The 21,990-nt window shown below is 39.8% G+C and overlaps 5 protein-coding genes across 7 annotated transcripts in view; 2 read left to right on the top strand and 3 right to left on the bottom strand.

The window, feature by feature from the left end:
- The first annotated feature begins 4,044 nt into the window (after nt 1–4,044).
- Nucleotides 4,045–5,913, top strand: LOC134192301 (uncharacterized). The gene is made up of 4 exons (XM_062661024.1): nt 4,045–4,382; nt 5,039–5,299; nt 5,368–5,460; nt 5,612–5,913. The coding sequence occupies exons 1-4, from the start codon at nt 4,100–4,102 to the stop codon at nt 5,713–5,715; spliced, it is 741 nt and encodes a 246-aa protein (XP_062517008.1). The 5' UTR covers nt 4,045–4,099; the 3' UTR covers nt 5,716–5,913.
- A 46-nt stretch (nt 5,914–5,959) lies between these two features.
- LOC134192300 (calcium/calmodulin-dependent protein kinase type IV-like) lies at nt 5,960–10,653 on the bottom strand. Its single transcript, XM_062661023.1, has 13 exons — nt 10,555–10,653; nt 10,354–10,438; nt 10,223–10,285; nt 8,798–8,880; nt 8,653–8,725; nt 8,552–8,590; nt 8,125–8,176; nt 7,995–8,069; nt 7,835–7,910; nt 7,645–7,765; nt 7,490–7,570; nt 7,347–7,427; nt 5,960–6,267 (listed from the first exon to the last, which is right to left on the bottom strand). Exons 1-13 carry the CDS (start codon nt 10,629–10,631, stop codon nt 6,181–6,183), a joined length of 993 nt encoding a protein of 330 aa, XP_062517007.1. The 5' UTR covers nt 10,632–10,653; the 3' UTR covers nt 5,960–6,180.
- Nucleotides 10,654–11,188: 535 nt separating this feature from the next.
- LOC134192619 (N-alpha-acetyltransferase 35, NatC auxiliary subunit-like) lies at nt 11,189–17,485 on the bottom strand. Of its 3 annotated transcripts, XR_009971952.1 has the most exons (27): nt 17,356–17,485; nt 17,191–17,285; nt 17,051–17,101; nt 16,825–16,858; nt 16,650–16,764; nt 16,296–16,370; nt 16,148–16,240; nt 16,010–16,084; nt 15,877–15,946; nt 15,696–15,811; nt 15,553–15,636; nt 14,994–15,105; nt 14,847–14,932; nt 14,420–14,503; nt 14,288–14,353; nt 14,120–14,223; nt 13,998–14,064; nt 13,535–13,633; nt 13,215–13,473; nt 12,757–12,810; nt 12,599–12,690; nt 12,368–12,433; nt 12,209–12,307; nt 12,072–12,152; nt 11,929–12,009; nt 11,586–11,719; nt 11,189–11,534 (listed from the first exon to the last, which is right to left on the bottom strand). XR_009971952.1 is itself a non-coding variant. In XM_062661366.1 (26 exons), the coding sequence occupies exons 2-26, from the start codon at nt 17,267–17,269 to the stop codon at nt 11,660–11,662; spliced, it is 2,202 nt and encodes a 733-aa protein (XP_062517350.1). In that variant the 5' UTR covers nt 17,270–17,285; nt 17,356–17,485; the 3' UTR covers nt 11,189–11,659. The 3 variants fall into 3 exon arrangements, 2 of the variants coding, with proteins under 2 accessions (XP_062517350.1, XP_062517351.1); XM_062661366.1 differs by having other exon boundaries at nt 11,189–11,719; XM_062661367.1 differs by having other exon boundaries at nt 11,189–11,719; nt 17,191–17,281; nt 17,356–17,451.
- Nucleotides 17,467–19,341, top strand: LOC134192622 (snurportin-1-like). The gene is made up of 9 exons (XM_062661370.1): nt 17,467–17,588; nt 17,679–17,759; nt 17,974–18,061; nt 18,114–18,278; nt 18,342–18,438; nt 18,496–18,593; nt 18,650–18,727; nt 18,791–18,871; nt 19,039–19,341. The coding sequence occupies exons 1-9, from the start codon at nt 17,509–17,511 to the stop codon at nt 19,339–19,341; spliced, it is 1,071 nt and encodes a 356-aa protein (XP_062517354.1). The 5' UTR covers nt 17,467–17,508.
- LOC134192620 (SHC-transforming protein 1-like) overlaps nt 19,308–21,990 on the bottom strand; it is a 4,143-nt gene continuing 1,460 nt past the window's right edge. The window contains exons 9-16 of the mRNA XM_062661368.1: nt 21,809–21,953; nt 21,171–21,377; nt 20,843–20,881; nt 20,666–20,770; nt 20,372–20,609; nt 20,228–20,316; nt 19,685–19,816; nt 19,308–19,624 (exon numbers count right to left, since the gene is read on the bottom strand). Of these exons, the coding sequence (XP_062517352.1) occupies nt 19,493–19,624; nt 19,685–19,816; nt 20,228–20,316; nt 20,372–20,609; nt 20,666–20,770; nt 20,843–20,881; nt 21,171–21,377; nt 21,809–21,953 (1,087 nt within the window). The 3' untranslated portion in view covers nt 19,308–19,492. The remainder of the gene's footprint in view (nt 19,625–19,684; nt 19,817–20,227; nt 20,317–20,371; nt 20,610–20,665; nt 20,771–20,842; nt 20,882–21,170; nt 21,378–21,808; nt 21,954–21,990) is intronic.

The following is a 21,990-nucleotide window of genomic DNA, read 5'->3' as shown; positions in this document are numbered from 1 at the left end:
GTCCCTTTCTTTCGACGTTTCTCCTGCGTACTAAAGATGTCGTGCACAAAACGTAAGTCCCTTCGAATCGTCTGTTTATGGAAGGGACTTGTATCCGACCGCAACTTGAAAATCGTGGAAGTTCTCCTATAATTAACTATAAATTTACTTTATCTAGCTAGAGTCAATGATGAATATGTTGGTTGTAGCGTTCGCTGAGTGTTAGTTAATTGAAATATTAGTGTGTAGTTGCCTTGAACTTAATAATTAATTAATTAGATAAAATTCATTGGTCGGAAAGAGTGACAAACATAGAAGTTCTGCAAAGAGCTGAAATAACAGAAATTGAATACATGTTGACTCAACAGCAACTAGAGTGGGTAGATCATGTCGCAAAAATGGATAAGAGACGTTTACCAAAACAAGTGCTAGACGGTCAGTTGTTAGATGCACCAAGAAAAGCTGGTGGTCAGAAGTTGAGGTTCACTCTAAGACACAATCTACAGAATGTCGATATTAATCACAAAAATTGAGAAAATGATAGCATGTGGCAGTTCAATGTGGAAGAAAATATGAGATTGGGTTTAGATCGTTACGAGGAAGGTAGAATTGACAAAATTGAAGAAAAGAGACTAATGCGGCACAACTATACACCACAAAACTTGACTACTGGTGCAAAGAACGTTTGTAGCATCTGTCATCGAGTATGTTGTTCCAGAATTAATTAAGTTAAACTCTGCACATGAACGTGCTCATCAAAGACAAATTGTAAACAACTGCTGAATGGAAGTCGTGAACTCATTATTGAGTAGCGAAAAAGAAGAATTAATTAGGCATTTATCAGACTGCATTGACGAGATCTAGACTTTCAAGTATGTTTTCTCTAGATTTCTATTTCTCTACAGCTGCAATTTTAAGTACACTATATGTTGAGGAGTCTGTTCTCTGTCATGTTAGCTCGTCTATCTGTACTCTAGGCTAGCAGGAAAAAAAGGTTCAGACGAAGTGCACGCGACGACGCATGCATTTTTAATAAATTGAAATTATGTAACTAGGAGAATTAGTAATGGGGCTTAATTAGCAGCAAACCACTACATGGTAACTACATTCTCGTTTCGTCGTTCACCGTTGTCAAACTCACAGCCAGTTTCCAAATTCTGAAACCATGCAGTCTCTTGTCCCCCCGACGGTATCGCACGGTCGTCTAGACAAACAAGTCCTTCGAATAGTACCGAACTGTTGCAGTTTCAACTTAATTACTAATTCGACAATTTCAAGATGACAGACCTCTAGCTTTGTCTACACTTACAAGCATGTCTTTTTATAATTAGAGGCTTATAATATAAGAATCGTACTGTATACCTGCTACACCTAACAAATATACGTGGAGGCCCGAGGGGCCATGGCCGCTAAAAAAATTTCTACCTCACTGCCTTACTTCCAAATGCATGCAATAAAGCACGTTGCACAAGATTGTAATGTATAGCCCTCAAATCTCGAAAATTTCCAACGCCTATGACGTAAAGCTAAGTTCTCTCTAGATATGTAGCAAGTTCTATCAGTTGCAGCATAGTGCGTGTGTATGTATGTGTCTAGCTAGATAAAGAAAGTACTGTAGCCCATACTTTATGTTGTCTAGTGTGGCACGTGTGACGAGCTGCTTCAATTTATTAATTTAAGAGTGTTGACGGTGTAGAAGCCTAGTAAGGCGCGGACAATTTACTGTTGACGTTTGTTAGTCTTTCGTTTTCAAGCATCGGCGTGCCGCAAATATTTGATTTGATTGGGGGCAAACACAGATACGGCATATTACGCAAGAAAGCAATCTCTAATGCAGTTTATAAAAACAGCTCGAGAAACTACATGCAGTTTACATGTCTAGTCCTGGACATTTCGTTTCTGCAAATTCGTTGTCTTCGGTCTTCACCTCTCGATGCAGTCAATCCACAGCCTACCCTACAAGACACTTCGACAGCTGTCCAACATGTTGATTAATTCTCAACGTGGCTGGCAATCACTCATCGAGGTCTTGCCACATCACTTTTACAGCGCAACAGACGTCGAAAAATTTCGATTATTGTACATGAGACTGGACACCACACCAGCCTACAGCTTGCTGGTGGACATGGGCAAGAGAGGAGTCACTGTGAACGAGTTACGCCACTACCTACAAGACATGAACCTCATCCAAGCTGTGGCCATACTAGGTGATGTAGATGTCTAGTAGACTGCTCGTGCACGGAGTACTAATCGGTATGGAGGTATTCCCACGACGTTTCATCTCTACTTGCCACAAGCAGTCGCGCTTGATCTTAGTTTTACAACAGATGTCGTTAGACACAGTTAGAAGTCCCGCCGGTATCTTGAAACTAATTCCAAAATTTATTGCTTGTGTACGCCGGCCTGCAAACTTGTATCGTGTGCTTTCCTTTCAGCATAAACATCTGATAATAGACTATACATACTTTTCGCTACGCACGGTATGCAAGAGAAACGGATGTCAACAAGAGCTGTTAATTGATCACTTTCACTGAGCAGCTAGTCGCTATAGAGATAATTATCTAGTGCATGCAGAGTTGTATGTCTTTCATTTCCTGTATTCCGATATTTAATTAACTTAAGTAAGTTATTAAATTTCGTTTTGATAGTTGGTTTTATTTCAGATGAGTCTCTACCATACCAAGACGCACAGCCACCCACCTATCACCTCTACACTCCACTTGGCAATACCTGTAAATCCGACCAAAAACAGATTTCTGATTGCAGGTTGGTTAGATGCATTATATTTCTAAAATATGTTCTGTAATAATCAATCAAAAATTAAATGTTCTAGGTATGAAGAAACCAATGACCCACCATTGATGATGTTTTAGTGAGCAAACTATTCAGACTTGAAATTTCACGTTGCTGCTAGTGAAATGAATCTCTTTGCAACTGTCTGCATGTATATTGTAACCGATTGCTAAGCAGTCTAGTCAACATTGACTTGATGTAGTAAAATATCTAGAGTAGAATATACCTGCATATGCATGCAGCTATGGAGCAAATGCAATTTTACTGTACTAGCTGTCAAAATTAATTTAAAATGTCAGCCTGCTCGGTAGCCTAGACTAGCTTGCACTATTAGTTTCAAAGCTCTTTCGAGTAGTCTCCTTGTTCATAATTCTTATAATAATTAGTGAATATATCGTTTGAAGTTGCAAAAAATGTCTAAAACAGTAATCTAATGAGTGACTTAGGTCTCCTCAAACATTTATCAACAGAAGATCGAGCGCTCTAGACAAAACTGCAGTGCATCAAACTAGACCTAAGAGCATGAAATCAGCATTACTATTCTAGTAATATAATCGTTTGTGAAATCTAGAGATCTTCCACCTTGTAGGCATTCAATTTCCTTTCTCGTAATTCTCCGCTTGAAAAATTATATTCCCGGGGATTTGGCTAGCTGGTAATGGTGATAATTGTTTTACTTAGTAAACACATGACGCACTCGATCAATCCATTAGATCCCGGAAAAGTTCTGATATGCCTTCGAGAATCTTTAACGGTTTGAACGACACCGTGGTGTAAGTGTCTATAACGTTGGTATTGGTAGTGATTGGACACTGCAACTGCTGCGCCCACAGACAAGCACACTCCGCCGTCTGGCTAGGTAACTATATTTTGTACATGTCGTAGATCTATTCGTTACGGTCGGCTAGTCCCAATCTCGTCTACGGTCGTGTAGAGATGCGTGTTGTTAACTAGTCTACACCGATTGAGAGTCTAGCCTGCCGAGCAGCGAGATGGATTGTTGGCTTCCGGGTGACCAAGCAGCTCTGCATGCACGAGAGACTGTAAAACGATACAACTCTAGAACTCTAGCTAGACACCCGCGTTGGTTTTGTGATTATTGTTCCGTTTTTATAAAACTCTAGCTAGACACCCGCGTTGGTTTTGTGATTGTTGTTCCGTTTTGGCGACTAGAGGTGACAAGATTCATTTCCGTAAACTCGCGTGATCTCGACGCGTGGGGAGGCCGGCCGGCAAATAGAAACGGGAAATTTCGTAGAGTGCACAGTAGGATTTCCCCGGATGTTGCGGTTTAGGTGTTTTTCTGGGGTGAACATTTGGCCGGTTCATGCAGCCGATCAGCGACCTACCGTACAAGAAGCTGCGTCAGCTGTCCAGACTTCTGGATCCCAGCCCTATCTCGCAGTTGAGCTGGCAAGCGTTGATCGAAGAACTTCCAGATGACTTCTACAGTGCAAACCAAGTCCAGAATTTCCAGCTACTGGCAATGAGACAAGATACAACCCCTGCGTATGAGCTCCTATTGGACATGGGAAAGAGAGGAGTCACAGTTGACGATCTGAGAAGATGCCTTGATAGCATGAAGCATGAAGAGGCCAAGGCGCTTCTAGGTAAAACTGTAATGTGTTAATTAAGAATTGTCTAACTAGAGAAACACTGCATTGTTAACTCGAAGGCCCTGCAGTGTAAAAATGTGCAGCAAGGTAGTCTGTTTATCTACGTGAGATACCGAGCACGTGACAAGGAAACCGACCTTTCATTGTTTAGAGCTAGGACGTCAACTGCATAATAAGCACCATCACAGGACGCTGTAACGAACTTTTGGCTTGCACTGTTATATCTGGAAACTATATCATCATGCACCATTCATTGCATGTACATGCAGTACGTGATATCCTTTCAACAGTTCTGTGTACTGTCGGATGTCACCATAGTCTGTATAGCATACATCACAGCTCAGCAAACAATACATTAATTAATTCGAACATATTGCATCACCGCAAGACTATAAGAAGTTTCTATGAAATAAATAGGCATGTCCATGTATTTTAGTATTGTATGCCTTCTAAGAATCCTCGATCCATAGAGTAACAACAATGGTATGATCTGTTGCACTTTCTTGAGACACTAAATTTAAACACCTAATATTCTTTTACCCTTGTTGTACAATATCTCTTACTACTGTACTATAAATATCTGTTTCCGGCATTACATGCATTGCTACAGTACTGTTGTTGGGCTCCGTGTGACTGTATATGAATTTCAGCTGAGTCTACTAACCGACAGAGGTTTAGACGCCAGTCTTCTACCGATTCGACTTACAGCTCATTTTCAGGTGGCTCTGGAGGAGATGGAGGAGACGCATGTGCTACAAGGCAAAGCTTGTTCCACAGAAGTCGTTCTAATTACTCGCAAAGTTCCATTGATTCAATTGATACATCAGTGAGTGCTAACTCACACGAATGTAGAAGCAGACAACTTGTGGAACAAAATGTTCAGGGCAACCAAGACAAAGACTACTTGCACCGTATGACTATAGCACATAATACTAGTCTAAGTAACTCTCTGCCATTATGGTTTTTGTGAATATCATAGATAAAGGTGCTGAAGTAGGTCCAACAGCTCCATCAGCAGATGATCCCCCTCCTTATGAAGAAAACTGTGCTATTGGTTTGCCACAATTGATAGGTTAGTTATAACAGTGTGCTTTAACTTATACTTCTTAACTTTCAGAGATCTAGATCTGTTCTGTCTTTGTCTCTCATTTATGGTAGAATTAAACCTTCTAACTAAACAAGAGATTAGTTCAGATAGATTTGTTTATTTGACTATTTTACAGAGCAACTGACATCAAAGATGACACAATGGCAGAAGATTTTTCTGTCGTTTGTCTTGGGTGTGGTGATGGTTATCTACTTGTTGAGGTGTATCGGCAAACTTTAAAAATCAGTGCAAGTGGCTATGAATTCATAGTATGAGAAGTATTCATGAGTAAATCATATACATGTCTGAAACTGAGCATTTACTGCTTTATCAGGACATACATTATCAGATACTGCTCACTGCTTTCAAAATCACTGCTAGTCAGTAGGCTACTGCTTTGTAAGTACCAGTACTTCAAAATGTGATTATGAGAAACCACGAAAGAACATGTCATCATGCCAGCACACCACCATATTAAAAATTTAAACAGGAAGTAACCAAATCATTATTATATATATCCCTGGAAGAGCCACTGTTCATGTAAAGTTTGAATGTTAAAGTACTAAACGTGAGCAGCAAATTGATAGCAATTATAGTCTACACATTTTCTACTAAGGTAAAAGGAGATGATCATAAACAGAAGTTGATCCTAACACAGCATTAGTAGGCTACTTACACTAGCTGTACATGTACCTGTGTAATGATTTAAACGCTGCTGCAACTCAGTCGTTTGCCTTCAGTACCAGCAGCTTGGACAAAGTGATCACAGGCCATCACAGCATATATGCCACCCTGAAAACCAGAATTAACCAGAGCTAGAGATACACTTGCATAGATGCACCCACAAACACACGCGTGCACATGGACACACACACACACACACACACACACACGTGCACACACACATTCATTCATTCAGTCATTGTCCGCTACTCGTGTACAAGTTCACGACTTCTCTACTGATTAGAAATCAACCATCGCTTGTGTGCTTGTTCATGTTCATGTACACACACACACACACACACACACACACACACACACACACACACACACACACACACACACACACACACACACACACACACAAATGGACAAATGTTAAGCCCTCCACGTCTTTCCACGTCGACCTTGAGGTCAGTTGCGGAGATAGCTCCCCCTGCCTCTAGAGACAGAGCCTCCATGCGCTACGTGGAGTCTTGGGGCCAGCGCTACAATCCACCTGGAGCTTAGCCAGAGTCATCCAGGGGCACTGACAATGGCGCAGCTCTGGGACTGGACACCAAGGCCTACACATACCCGTCTGCTGCATGATGTTGCTGCCAAGCCAGCGGTCTTGTCCACCCCAGTCAATGACCAGGTACTCATTTATACTCCTGAGTCGAGAGAAGCAAGTGTGGCTGAGTTTCTTGCTCAAGGAAACTGCAACAGTGGAGCCTCCACCAGGATTGAACCTTCAACCCTCATCACGGAATACAAGATCCCGGATGTCATCACCAACGCTCTACCGTCTTCTCCACACGCCCCCCCCCCCCACACACACAATGTAATCATCCACAATTCAACTGTACAAAATATCCTGTAGGCGAAACTGTTAGCAAAATGTGTGATTAAGGTCTTAGGTGTCTGGGAGCATATTGCTCAAACAAATCGATGCTTCTTTGTTACACTGGGCATTTAGCTAGCAGGCTGTATGTGTCATGTAGTAGCATACAGAGTTAGCCAGCAAATGCTTGGAAGATCAAGAACAAAGGAGTAGTTATAAACCAGATACTATAGGAGTTACAGAGATGGTTCATGATCAGTCAGTGCCAGTGACATACATGCAAAGCCAACTGTATAACTACCCAACATACCATGACCTTGACCCTTACCTTCAGCTTCCGTCTTGCCATTGTGTACTCTTTCAAATAACGAAGAGCTTCAGCCATATGATCAGATTTTGCAGCACGGCCCTAGGAGCACACACTGTACAGTAGCACAATATGACACACCTAGCTCACTGAAGCAAACTCACCTGCACCCATGGATGGTTTAGAGCTTCTTTAGCAGTTAGTCTCTTGCGAGGATCCAAAACAATTAGCTTGGAAATAAGGTCCTTCACAATCATCATATCACATGTTAACAGATTAATTTCATAGAAGTTGTATCTAAAACAGTCATTTGAATCACCTTTGCATTCAAGCTCACATCATCCCAGTATGGAGAAAGAAATTCATAATCACATTTCAGAATCCGAGCATAAATAGCGGTATCACCACGATCAGAGTAGAATGGCTCAAATCCACAAAGCCTGGTAATTAAACCACAAGAACTAACTCCACAATAATTGTAATTTTCAGTCAGTATAATGTGCACTAACATAATGTAGGCAACCACCCCAACAGACCAAATGTCTACTGGTAGTCCATAGTCTTTACCAAGTAGCACTTCAGGAGCTGAAAACAACAAAAACACAAATTTTGCTTGTCAATTCCAGCATTGTTCCTGTTGTTCACAATAATGAAAGTATTATAGCTCACCAACATAGCCTGGAGTACCACACACAGTTTGCATTGTCACTTCAGATGACATCACTTTTGATAGTCCAAAGTCCGCTATATTAAAAACAATGTTATAATAATTCAACACCACACTCATTTCATCAAATACCTAATTTGATAGGAGACAAAGAAGACTCATCCTTGTAAAGCAGATTTTCAGGCTACGGTGAAACCAATGTATTTCAGATTTATTGATATCAGTAGCAACCATTCAAAGTGTATATGTCATCAGCTGCCAAAATAGTTCAATAGCTGTCTGTCTTAATACAAAAAATTTAAATTAACAGTTAATTTCTCAATATGAGTATTACCCAACCAGCAAGATTGACCTAAAACTGAGAATTACTGTTTGCAGTTGAGATTTCTCTCTTTAATCTCTTTGATTCAAATCAGATGAAGAGATATGCATTTAAAAGCTCAAAAAGCTAGTACAAAGTAACTAATGTATTAAATAACAACCACAATGTTAAACTTTAACACTATATATTAATTTGTGCATTTAAGAATTACTGAGATATGCACTGTAACTGAAATACCTTTATGTCTCTGTGCATAATGTTTCGAGCATGGATATACTGTAATACACACCAATTTTTCAACAAAAAAATCAAGATGTAATCATTACGATATCACTTACTGCTAAAGCTTCCAAAAGTTGCTTGACAACATTAGCGGCAACTTTCTCACTGAAGAAGCCACTCTCAATAATTCTGCAAATGATGTAGCGCACCATAATCAGTTAATGCATTAATTAGAAGGAACATGAAACAAGAGCAGTTTACCTATCAAATAGCTCTCCTCCTGTAACCAGCTCCAACACCAAGTGCACTTCATTTTCAGACTCATATATTTCTTTGAGTTTAATCTTATATAAGATACAACACATCACCACTTATCTATTGTGTGATATAGCTCACATGCATGCAGTGTGTGTGTGTGTGTGTGTGTGTGTGTGTGTGTGTGTGTGTGTGTGTGTGTGTGTGCGTGCGCATGAGTGTGTGTGTGTGCGCGCGCATGTGTGTGTGTGTGTGTGTGTGTGTGTGTGTGTGTGTGTGTGTGTGTGTGTGTGTGTGTGTGTGTGTCTGTGTGTGTGTCTGTGTGTGTGCATGTGTATTATTTTATAATATAATAATATAATAACAATAATAATCTGCTTCAGCAATAAGAAAACAAACACTTGTCTTCTCTTTGATATCAGCTGTCCTGCCGGTGGCAACATCACCAGGAAACATGCTGAGAATTAACTTGCAAAGTACAGCGACTTGAGGGTGGAGGTAAGCCATATGTGGCAGTGTCAGACAGTGGTTGTTCCAGTGGTGTTGGGAGTGTTGGGCACAGTGCACGCAGGTGTTGACTGGACATCATTCCAGATCGATGATCACAACCTGTAGCACTTACAGAAAACAGTGCTTCTTGGATCCAGACGGATCCTGTGTAAAGTCATGTCTTCTGTCTAGACAGCCATTATGGTATAAAGCACTAACCTAAAGCAGGGTTTGCTTCTGGTGCTTACGAGAGACCTTACGAACCAAACTGATCTAGTCGAGCACGACACACATAACAATAATAAAGAAGCACTAAAGTGCTAAACCCCTGGCTGTTAGGCAACACAGAACAGCTATTTTGCATGCAAGAAACAACATGTGCACCTAGACAGTGCTGGCACGCTACTTAACATCAACGATAACAAATGAGCGCATGTGCTGTATTCCAATTGGCGGGCCGGCTGCGGTCATTCATCCATCCACCCATCTAAGTTACTAACACACTATTGTAACCCTAGCACTTGCGCACCTTGGCTTAATAATACTTTGACCAATGTCAGGAGTGTAATAAACTCAAGTACACTATATTTGAGAATAATAGTACTCAGCATGTCTAAACAGCCATGATGGTCTAACCACCGCCTCCAAGGCAAGGCTTGCTTCCCATGCCAGAAGAGACCTTACCTGATCTGGTTGAGCATCACATAATTAAAATGCAATTGTACAGATCAACCCCAAATTACCAATAACTAATTAATTCTTTAATTATTTTAATGTAATCCAATTTAAATCATAAATGAATATTCTATTAATTAGTTAAGACTGCTACCTGCCACAGACTCCATGCTACATGATATAGGACGGTTACGTGAGTATGTGTACACATGCAATGTCAATATCTACATTGCAGTGCAAGCATCCATATCTGATGACAGGCCATACCACGTTTGGATGATCGACAGTGAGAAGAGCATGTACCTCGGAAGAGAGAACTTTCTGCGGTACCTGGCAATTGAAACCTTGCTAGTTCATTACAATCACCTGTACATGTGGTATTAGTTAGGCGTAGTTACCTTAGATCTTTTTTGTACTGTCTTCAAAGCGTACGATAGCCTGGTTTTCTTGTGAAAACACCTGCGAACGATCGACGTCCCTCCCCTACACATTCGGTTAGTGTGCAAAACATTCGCTAGCTAACCAGACACAAACTAGCTAGAACTCATGCATTCAACTGGCAGCCAGGCGCTAGAAGATTAAACGTATTACACACTTACCGCCCTATTTGTTCTCTGACATGGTAATGGTCCTCTACGGAATCACGAATAGACGACTCGAAGTAGAAATTAGCCATATCCCAACAGCTCTCACGTGATGTGTCACCTGTATCCTGTATCTAGAGGCAACCCGGAAAAGACAACATCCGGGTAGGTCTTGCATACTTGCACGGTGTACACTGTAGCATGGCAGATGGCAACTCGACGACGGACACTAACGAGCTTAAACCTGAAGTGGCTCTTGCTATTGTGTTGCCCATCGTAGTAGCGGGATTTCTTCTTCTTCTGGTAGTGGGAAAATTGAGAATGTGGATTCTGGAAAGAAGAGAAGAGAAGGCTCTCGTACTAGCTGTGAACGCTCCGAGGCCCGTACGAAATGAGGTAAAAGACACTTATAACTACGACTGGACTTTGCAGAATTTTGAGGACGAAGAGAGAAAGGAGAGAGAAGAGAGACAGCATATGCTGGCATTCTGTGCATGCACGTGTCCATGGATCTGGAGATCATCAAAGGTTCATCCACTTGTAGTGGATACCGTACAAGTCCCTTGACATGCAAGATATCCAGTCACTCCTCTGCCTCCGCTCTTGCAAAAGCTTGACGCAAGTGACTTGCAATTTTAGCTAGCTGGAATAGATTTTATTTGCAATTGACATATTCTAAGCATTGATGCCACTGCACGTGTCAACAGTGCAATTATAATATTATTGTGATACATTTTTAACGAGCGTTGTATTTCTACTAGTTTGAAGTACCGTGAATAGTTTGAAGTACAGTGAATTTTATTGTCTAATTGAGTGGAGATGAGTCAGACCACAGTGTTCCTATATATTCTGCTTGCAATGATAGTAAAATGCAAGAGTAGAGAGAAACTGAACTGAATCTATGTACTTACAGAAACCAATACAGCATATACATCATGCTTGTAATCACCTCACTGTCGTTATTGAAATGCAATAGATTCTCCATAGCGACACTCCTATCAGCAGTGACAAGCAACACATGCAGGTACAGTATCACATCAGCTCACCTCTAAACATAAAAGCTCCTATCTACACAAGTATGTGCTTATTCACTGCAAGATGACATCAACGCAACTGATATTCATGAGACTCGAACAATTGGATAATATCGATGTGTAGAGAAGTCGAATGATACTTCTGTCTGTCAATACAAATAATTCATGTTACATTCATACAATGTAGCGTCGATACACTTGGAAAGCACAGCCTCATTTCTGCTAAAGAAATTAAAGATGAAACAGCCCAAGCCTACGACATGAACCATTACTAAACAAAAGCTAATTCTTGTTTGAAATCAACCAATAATTCAGAAGACTAACTACAATCAATATTCAAATCACTTCTTCCAACCTTTTGATTTTTCTTGTGACCACTTGCTAATAACCTAGCTACCACAAGGTTTGTCTTCACTACTTTTAGCACTACCTGCTGCTGTAAAACAATAGAACAATCAAACATGACATAGTTCAAGTAGATATGTCAATCTGCAGAACCTCATCAGATACAGGAGCATTTTCCAAGATTTGCCTTGATTTGTTAAACTGCTGCATGGCTTCTTCGTACAGTGGTGAGCTCTGGTCACACTTCAAAGTCTCAGCAGTGTATAGTAAATTTATTAATAAATCTGTACTTCTGAAATTGACAAAATTTGTGAGCGATATTGTTCATAAGGTAAAGGACCAGGAGTTTCAAACACTGTGAGAGCTTTAAAGCGATGTTCATAACGACTCTATCATTAAAACGAATGGTAGATGCCACCGAATTTGAAAAATGAGTCAATCTAAAATACCTTCTCACTTCCAAACTCAAAACTTGGTTGAGCCAAATGTCCTTCTGACCATAAACCTTCAATTATCTGTAATGTGGCACAGTTCAAGTGTTCACAAACACACAAACACAAAAAACCCACAAACAAACAAACATACACATACATACATATGCACACAAGCACACATATGCACTCACACATTTACACACACCCACGTGCACAAGAACATGCAAAGCATGCAGTCAACGATACCTTCAAAAGACCTCTTACAAGACACTGCTGAGCCTGAACAAACAAAAGTTCGTGCTCTCTTCCTCGGCCTCTGGCTGCAATCTCTGATGCTTCTACACAATTGAAGCATGATTCAACTAATAAGATATTCTGCTTGCACTATATGATAAAGAGAATACTTTTCTTCTGCTCCTTCTTTTTCTTTCCTTTAGCTTTACTTTGCTGTTTGGCAACTAAACCAGGCACATATTTAATATGATACATGTACACACACACACACACACACACACACACACACACACACACACACACACACACACACACACACACCACCACCACCACCACCACCACCACCACCACCACCACCACCACCACCACCACCACCACCACCACCACCACCACCACCACCACCACCACCACCACCACACACACCAAAGTACTTGCTAGTGTGTATATATTGACAATGACTATTCTTGACCTATACTTAATCAGAGTAGAACCTATAGTGTGCATTGATTTGCACAATCATGTCCCATTCAACAAGCCAAAATATACAATAAACTAGAGATACTAATAACAGTATTATTTAGTCTGCAAACTACTTGGAACTCACGTGACTTTCTACTGTAGCAGTTACCTTGAGCATCAGTCTGCTGACGTATTTTATCTGACTGCACGAGACAAGCTCCAAGCCAACCAAGCAAATACTCGACGTAGACAAAGACGTAATGCAATTCATGTGTAGCATAAAGCTCATTTTCTAGACCTAACATCACATACTCCAACAGACTGTGCAAAATAATGTGCAGAAGCCAAGCAGAGAAGCAGTTGATATGATTGAATTCTGGTTCTCCTGACTTATAAACATTGTGAAGCACATTGTCAAGCTTTCCAGCCTACAGACAGTGAGAATGAACAGTGTTTAAAGTGACTAACATTTGTAAGGCAGCCACTGACATCTCCCTGAACAGTTGCTAACTTCTTGAATACATTGGAGTATTTCTGTCGATGTTTTGATCGATGATAAAATTGAGCTTGAAACAAGTCAAGCATTGGCTGCAACACATCAAACAGACAAATATACGTTGTTGTTGAGATCATAATATTTGCAGTTCTAAATGTCAGAGAGGATGATGGACTCTTGGAATGCATTTCTCACACTTTAATAATAGCCATACATGTTCAAATAAGTCCAGATTAGATTCACAGTCACAAAGTAAAATACAAAAAAATTTCAAACTGTCCAAATTTTCTTGATTAGTTTAGTTTCTAAGCCTTCAAATTTCAAAATCTCTCCATGGGGCAAATTTGTCATTTCATTTGGTTATTACGAACTACTTTCTTTGTCTTTGTGCTTTTGTTGACTAGTTGTTTTGCCTACTGCTTCAATTACTAGTGCAAGTTTTGTGAAACAATATACCTGTGCACAACCAAACACAAATTCATCTGATATTTCTTTCACAGACTGAGATGCTGCAAGCTTACTCCTATACAACAGCAACAACATCATTAAAAATTAGTCTAATGTGCATACAATCTTACTTTGGACAAAGAGATGGAGGACTGGTAAACATCTGTACTGCTTCTCTGATAAGATCATCAACATTGAACTTTCCAAATACTTTCTCTCGCTCCCAAAACAAACACTAACAGAAACAAAAATAACAAAACTTCACTCAAAATTCATAATCAGTAAAACCGGCCTCTTACAATTAGGTATGAGCGAGACATGAGAGTAGGAAATGGTAGTTGCCATGAAAATCGACTGCATGATCCCTGTACAATGGAGAGCCTCAACAAGAAAACTAACGATTCTTCCAAACAGTTATTGTCTGTTAATACCTGAATAGCAGATAATGACGTAAGATCTGCAATGGTGTACACCTGCTGCATTTCACAAAGTGACTGATTGAGATAGTCAGAAGCCTAAAGTAAACAATAAATATAACAAACCTTAGAAAATCTAAAACGTTCATTTTTTCATTTCGTGCTAACATGTACGTTGATAGAGACAAACCTGACTATAACAACTAACCCAAAATACCTAATCTTCATAAGAGATGCACTCTAAAACAGATAATGTGTAGGTGGTGAAAAATGCCAGTTACCTGTGAGCCACTGAAGTGAAGTTTGTGCCAACCACACTCATCCACTAACTCCAGCTTTACCATTATGTTCACAACAATATTAATTAAGATGCTATTTCATTTCCATAATTTGACTCAAAACCATTGGACAGCCATAGCGTGTACCTCCTAACAACACCTACCTGCTCTCTTGTCATTACTGCAGGTGGCCGAGGTGAAGCTGGCAATAGTCGCTGATTAATGAGAGGCTCAAATCCTAACATGAGGGCTGTGCAGCACAAGAAAGAAATCAACATGTCTATGTACTGTCTTAGTTTCAATGTACAAACCATTGACTCCTTCTCCCTCTCTTTTTATTCCTAATTTGATTGTCTGTCGTAGCTCAGGAAGCAACTTGAGTGCTGTAGCTGTTTGCTCTCGTGCAACGTCCAGACCACTGCACTAACAATGGTTGAAAATGATTACAGACTCTACTTGCCTACATAGCTTCCCACCCCTATACCCACCGGATGATCACGAACCCATCTATCTACCATCTGTTAACCAACTCAGTTGCCAACTTATTTGTCTGTTGGTGATGTATTACTGTGTATCTGTCTGGGTATAACTGTATGTCCATCAGTCCACGTGTCTGTCTATTTATCTGGCTCAGTTACCGACTACACTGTAACCACATTGAGTGAATCAATGAACATAGTTTCTGAACAAAAATACAGTAATAATACAAACATAGTTGATAAGTTAAACTCCATAGTAAAGCCACCTGTCAACTGTCCACACACCATCTACATAACTGCCTGTCAATTAGTCCATCAGTTAATTGTTCTACTGGTTGATTGTCTATCTGTTTCTTGTTCCAGTATATCAGACGTTGAACCAACGACTTACCTGTAGTTTATCCAAGTTAACACACATAATAAGAAATGCCTTGCAAAACCGAATTCTGCTCAGCACAGCATTACTGCATCTCAGCTAAAAATTTGTTACAATAAGAAAAGAACCAGACACATTGAAATTGTACATCAACCCACCAGATAATTGAAATCAGTAATGTCTACTTGTGAATCACCTCCGGCTCCTTTTTTCACAGACGCATTCAGCACTCTAATTGACTTGCTAATAACATCTTCTGCTTCTTTCATCATGCCTACAAGCATAACAACATAACACAAACATAAATGGAGTTGCAAACATGTGACAGAATCGTATAACTTGCTGCTTTCTGGTCAGTTACATCCTTCCCAAGTAAATTAAACCCAAAAGTCATAGTTTGTTGATCTTCCTATTGAATGTACTACATCAACTTTGCACTGAAATGTAACTTGAACGTTCTGTGTTACACAACATCTTCATGAACACCTCCTCTGAATATCACATCTCGAAGAAAACCACACATCTTGATAATTCCAACACAAAACGCCTAACAATGTCGGAAAGGTAATCACCCACCCCAGCTGAAAATGTTTGACTGAGTCAGTCTGACCTTTAACACACGATCTTCTATTGCAGTAACATCATGGGTGTACACGCATGTAAATACAGTCTGTGCCAAACATTGTCCTTCTAGCCAAGTAGCCTAACAAAATACCCTCCTGATATATATTATACATGACGTAAAATTTGAGTCTTACCAAACAAGCTAACAACTCATCCATTATCCCAAGCAATTCCTCGGAAGAGAAATCTTTTACCTTGATTAATCCAGCCTGATAACAGCAAAATGTCCTTGACTATTTCAAACCAGGTAGCAGCAATGCAATATTGTTGGTTGCAAATTACTGATTAATAATAACCAATTAAACAATCCTACTACTTATGATGGCAAAACACTGAAACAACACAATCAACTAATATATGATCAATAACATTTCATGCAGTCTGATTTGTCACAGTGCATTACTATCCATTCATATATGCTTCAAGTATCACTTCAAAACTAAATTATTTTTACAAATTATTGATATTAATTTAAAAAATTTACAAACATCAAGAAGTTGTTGAAAAGAACGAATCTGCCGCTGAGCTCGTTTGCTCTCACAATTTGGATCCATTTTGGGATCCATGATCTCCATTGCATTCATTGCACATTCCAAGCCAAACCTGCAATCACACATCAAGAATTTTAAAAAAATGTGTTGCAAACTAAACTTTAATTAATACTTCTTTCCGTGTACCAGCTCTCCAACACCCAATTCTGAAATAATAACAATGTAATTAACACAATTGCATTAGAATATCGAATTCAAATCAGTTCAATCAGCGAGTCTATTTAAATCCGGTTGTCTGATGTTATACAATCAGCAGTCCTGTCGATCACTATCATTGCTCTCTGCCAGCCTAACAGTGACTAAAAGTATTAAAGTTTGGTAGGAAATTTATGCGCAACCTTGGGCAGAGCTTGTAAAAGTTTCAGTAATGTCTATCCAGGTCTCCTCGTCTGTAAACACAAGAGGCAAACATAACACACAGCGTCAGACACAAACTACATCTCGAGTTAGTCTGCAGATATTTGAATTGCGGATTTACTTGATGCTGCCGTGCTGCTAGAGATGCCCTGCTGATCGGACGTCTCCTTATAAGTAGTGCTGTTTTCTGCGTGTTTCATTTCTCTTTATAGCTGTCTTCACGAGAAAATGCGTCGCATTCACAAATTGACATGTGACACCCAAAGAGACTCTACTGCTAAATTACCTCAAAATCAAACTTGCACATTGAATTCTTTACTTTCTCTTGAATATTTCGACTCGATCAACGAATCCTAGTCACATCACCATAAAAGAAGCAAAGCGCACGTGACGCTTCAGACAACCGTCTGGACATCGGGGCAGCAAGTGTTTTCGCAAAATGGATTCTCTGGTTGTCTCATTCTCGACTCAAGCGGAGGTCTCCAGTGATCTAAACTCGATTCATAGGCCTCATCCCAGGTTTGAAACTTGCGTTACACATCAACACGCAAACTCTTAGCAGGAAATTTTTGTTGTCGACTGGAGGAGTTTCACTATATCTTGGGTTAGACTTGCAGATTACAAACCCAAGCCAGGTCACGTGCCAGATCAAGAGCAAAGACGACTGAAAATGCTAGAAAAGCAAAAGAGGTAACGTTACAGTTGCTGCATCAATTAGGCTTTGTAAAATAAAACTCTTGAAATGTAAAGTTGATGTCTAGTTTACAGTCTAGTGTTTCAATCTATAAGTCAACTTGAGTCTATAATAAATATAACTATAATTTGCATGACATATTGATATACTGTATTTGTTAATTAGCTAAATGTGTAGTTATCTATATTGATAATCAGCAGATTTTGTTAGTCGGAGATTGGATGCAAACAATCGAGCTCGGCAGCTTGTCGATGTAGATTCTGTGGCATTTCAGTCTAACGATGTGCAGTCTAGCAAAGTATTCCAAAATGACAATGTCGTGTCATTTGTATATGAAGCTGTTGCTATAGCATGAAATAGGAGATGTTGACATGGTTTGTAAGAAAAAACTGGGGCCGTACAAAGACCAGCTGATGTTGTCTGAATGGTTAGTTGACATTCCAGCCGATTTCTCAATGCAGTGGCTGTTCGTTGTGTGCCCTGTCGGAAAAAGAGGTCTCATAATAGCCTCTAAGGTATGAATCACAGCTAGTGTACTGACGTATTCATTTCTACTATGAATTTCATCATCCTGTTAGGGTTTAACTTCAGTGTATACAAAAAGTGGTCATTGCGTCAATAAGTTTCCATCTTTGCTTCCTGGGGGAAGCAGAAAAACAGGAATTAAAGCGACAGGTAGAGGTGTGCCACTGAAACTGAAAGAGTTGATCACAATTTTTGTGTTGGCTGTAGACTATTCAATACTTGACTGCATTTATCATGAACAGTCGAGAACATTTTATGTGTTGGATGTGATGTGTTGGAGAGGTCATCCTGTGTATGACAGTGAGGTGATTAAAAGTTGGTTCTATGTGTAATTGTGGATACCCCTAATGTGTTCCAACAGACTGAATTTAGATTTTATTGGGCTCAAACGAAAGTTGCTGAGCAAGATTCTATAGCAGAACACTCTCGATCTAATCCGGTTTATTTCATTACTTACTTACAAGAGTGTGTCATACAGGCCATGCTAATGGCTATTGTTTAGTTCCGATTCCTGCCACTTGAGTATCATCAGTGCAGCCAAGATGAATTGGTAAAAGTGCTAACTTCAGAAATGCCGTTCAAGGTATTCACAATTTACAGTAAAATCACATGCAAGTGTACAATTTATATTATTCAGACCGTACCTTTGTTAGATCAACCAGCCCTTCCTTTTAACTTAATATTAACCCATATATCTTAATATTAAAAATTCAATTGAAGTGTTGTGCTCATTGTGATTATTACTGTTAGGTGGATGGTCTCCTTTTCTACCACAAGCAAACCCACTACATGCCAGGAACTACTCCTCTTGTAACTTGGCTCACTCCAGACTTAGTTCATGATGTACTGGGAATTACAATATCTGATACCTTCCTCCAGTCAACGTATGCAAATGTCGTCCTACCAATGGAAGCAGTGATAACAAAGGAGAAAGCAAAGCCCAGGAAGAAATGTCGACGATCTTCCAAACACAAACAAACAGAAATGGAAACAGAAATAGATGAAAGCATAGACAGTAGTCACATGGAAATGTTTGTAACTCATAACACTTAAGTTAAAAAGGTCTGACATACACGTAGTGCTATTAAATTCATACATTTCTTGCAATCGCTTAACTAAAAAACATAATTCTTCACACAAATGCATCTAGATCTGACCCCACCATATCTACAATGACTTCATTACATCCGCCTACTTGTCTCCCTCAAAACGCAATGCAAATTACTGCTCGATTTAGCACAAGAGAGCTGTCATTCGATACAATTGGAACTGAGTTTTCTTTGTGAAACTTGATCAGATGCTGCACACTTTCAAATGTACGATCTTTAGTCCTCACCTGTAGACACACATGCAGCATAGTACTGTACAATAATCTGAATGCCACCAAACCACTTACCACTCCTTCGGGATCTACCAATAGAATATGCCTTGGTTTTCCACCCTGCATACCGGTAAGTACAAACTGACCGGCCTGCGATGTGCTTTCCCGCACAAGAAATTCACCATCTTCCTCTAGCAACCCTTCTGCCTACAAACGACAACAAGTAACATGATCAATTGAGACCTACAGTAATAACATACGTATTTGCATCACACACAGGAATCTGGTGCTAATGACATACAGCTATGATCAACTACTACAACACAAACACACAAACAAAAAAACAACACACAACTTTACAGAAATACGTGAATAGAAAAAATAGCAACACCTAACAACATGCAGTACTAGGCTCAGTCAATAGAAATAACTCTCTAAGAGCCTATTTTACTAAAACGTGAAGGTTTCTTCAACCAGTAACATTTTGTCCTGTTTATTGTTTATTAGTCTCTCTAGAATAGCAGATATGTATACCAGCAATCGATTATACTACATTCATATACCAATATCCTTAACTATAGATCATAAACATAGTGAAACATGCACAGGAGTACTAACCTGCACTCTTGAAATTTGACCATGAAACCAGTGCTCTGTCTCCAATGAACCAGAAGATGGCTCTCTTGCCAGGGATTTGCTAACAGCACCTGCGATGACACTAAACATCACAGCAAGCAACAGACATACAGTCATGTTGCTCACTCATGTCAAATGTCTGCTTTCTTGGTGCATTATGTACAAATGCGGGGCCACTGTAATCATCATTATCAAACAATGGAGCATGCGGCAGTTGACTATTCTTTCCTTTAAATGCAACATCAACCCCAGCCCCGTCTTTATTGTCATACAATAAATCTCTGTCCTTTGCTTTTCCTTCACCATCTCGATTGTCATAGATGAGATCTGCACCATCGTGTGAATCTTGAGCCGACTGTAACGCCTGAACATAACCAAATCAGGATGATTTCCCTGTCTAGTTTAAAGCAATGAACAAACTTGTGGATTATCATAGAGAAAGGCAGCAGCTGCGCTTGGTTTGTCGTGTGATACTTCCAAGTTGTGAACTAAAGGCTGCGTAGCTTCAATTGAGTGACCTTGGTGCTGTGAATGTAACAACAATTCGGCTCACAACAACAATACTCTGTACCGCTAATGTTTGCTCGTCTCACAAACCTGTTTTACACTCTGTTGAGCAGGCTGATGATGTAAGCGCTATAGAACACAATATAAGCTCACATTGTCTGCTTTTTCAATACTGTATCTATACAAGCACTTCATTACTTAGCTAGTCTGCACGATCAATACACTATAGACAGTTACACTGCTTATCTCTTAGCACAATACAGTACAACACATGTGCTGAAATGTGTCAAAATCTGCAAAGGTGTTAGAAGAATTGACTTCGTTCTATTAACAATAACTGGCCCCTTAAATTAGCACACAACAACCTCTCTTTACTCCTACATTTTACTAGTAAAGTAGTGCATTATTATAAGAGTACCTCTGGGTTGTCATACAATGATCCTTGGTGAGCTTGTCCTAGTGCATTAGGATTATCATACACTCCACCTTGGGTTTCAGCCATAGCAGAACGTTTGCCTCGTGCACCCATTGGATTATCATATGTCATCTCTGAACGACGTCCCCCCGCAAGAGCATTGTTGTCATATGGACCCTCTGGTAAATCGTCATATAAACCGTCACTTGCCTGTAATTCCCAACAAAACACTCTCACTGACCAAACCAAATAAGCCAACTAAACCAACATAAAAAACACAGACTTATGGACAGACTGATAAGCAAGAAGATAAAGTGTACGAACACTGCCATCTCCAAACACACTAGCACAACTAACAAACAAAGTACGTGTACTGTAAGTGGCCATACTGCATATGATAACTATGATAACTATTAGACGTTCTATATACTACTGTACATAAACAAGCATGTAGACAAACAAACAGACAGACAAAGCACACACACAGATAAACACATAAACAAACACACAATAATACAAGAACAGATGAACGTTGCACTGTACACAGTACATACTACAAAGATGTAAAGCTTGTGGACCATACAAACACAATAAGACAGATTGTCCATCTTAACACAATTATCCTTACAAATGTGACTTACTCGGCCTCTGAAATGAGGTGCCGATGGAAGAGCATCATTCGCTTTCCTTCCACGTGCTTTCTCTCTCGCTACAGCCTCACTATATCCACAATCCTCTGTTCCCCAAGCGTCATTATCAAACGACTCTTGTCCAATTTCACCAAACCTATCAGCCAGCAAGCAATTACACACACAACCAGCAA

Source organism: Corticium candelabrum, chromosome 16 (genome assembly GCF_963422355.1).
Source record: "Corticium candelabrum chromosome 16, ooCorCand1.1, whole genome shotgun sequence".
NCBI lineage: Eukaryota > Metazoa > Porifera > Homoscleromorpha > Homosclerophorida > Plakinidae > Corticium > Corticium candelabrum.
This window is presented reverse-complemented; position numbering and strand designations above follow the sequence as displayed.

Excerpts from the sequence above, each read along its gene's own strand:
- LOC134192622 (XM_062661370.1), top strand. The coding sequence starts at position 17,509 with ATGGATTCTCTGGTTGTCTCATTCTCGACTCAAGCGGAGGTCTCCAGT. Across the intron at positions 17,589-17,678 it reads ATTCATAGGCCTCATCCCAG|ACTTGCAGATTACAAACCCA; the intron begins GTTTGAAACTTG and ends ATCTTGGGTTAG. Across the intron at positions 17,760-17,973 it reads ATGCTAGAAAAGCAAAAGAG|TCGGAGATTGGATGCAAACA; the intron begins GTAACGTTACAG and ends AGATTTTGTTAG.
- LOC134192300 (XM_062661023.1), bottom strand. The coding sequence starts at position 10,631 with ATGGCTAATTTCTACTTCGAGTCGTCTATTCGTGATTCCGTAGAGGAC. Across the intron at positions 8,177-8,551 it reads TTATGCACAGAGACATAAAG|CCTGAAAATCTGCTTTACAA; the intron begins GTATTTCAGTTA and ends GTTTCACCGTAG. Across the intron at positions 7,911-7,994 it reads TGGTACTCCAGGCTATGTTG|CTCCTGAAGTGCTACTTGGT; the intron begins GTGAGCTATAAT and ends TGTTGTTTTCAG.
- LOC134192301 (XM_062661024.1), top strand. The coding sequence starts at position 4,100 with ATGCAGCCGATCAGCGACCTACCGTACAAGAAGCTGCGTCAGCTGTCC. Across the intron at positions 4,383-5,038 it reads AGAGGCCAAGGCGCTTCTAG|CTGAGTCTACTAACCGACAG; the intron begins GTAAAACTGTAA and ends TATGAATTTCAG. Across the intron at positions 5,461-5,611 it reads TGGTTTGCCACAATTGATAG|AGCAACTGACATCAAAGATG; the intron begins GTTAGTTATAAC and ends ACTATTTTACAG.
- LOC134192619 (XM_062661366.1), bottom strand. The coding sequence starts at position 17,269 with ATGAAACACGCAGAAAACAGCACTACTTATAAGGAGACGTCCGATCAG. Across the intron at positions 15,637-15,695 it reads TTACTGATTTCAATTATCTG|CTGAGATGCAGTAATGCTGT; the intron begins GTGGGTTGATGT and ends ACAAATTTTTAG. Across the intron at positions 13,474-13,534 it reads TAGCAACTGTTCAGGGAGAT|GCTGGAAAGCTTGACAATGT; the intron begins GTCAGTGGCTGC and ends CACTGTCTGTAG.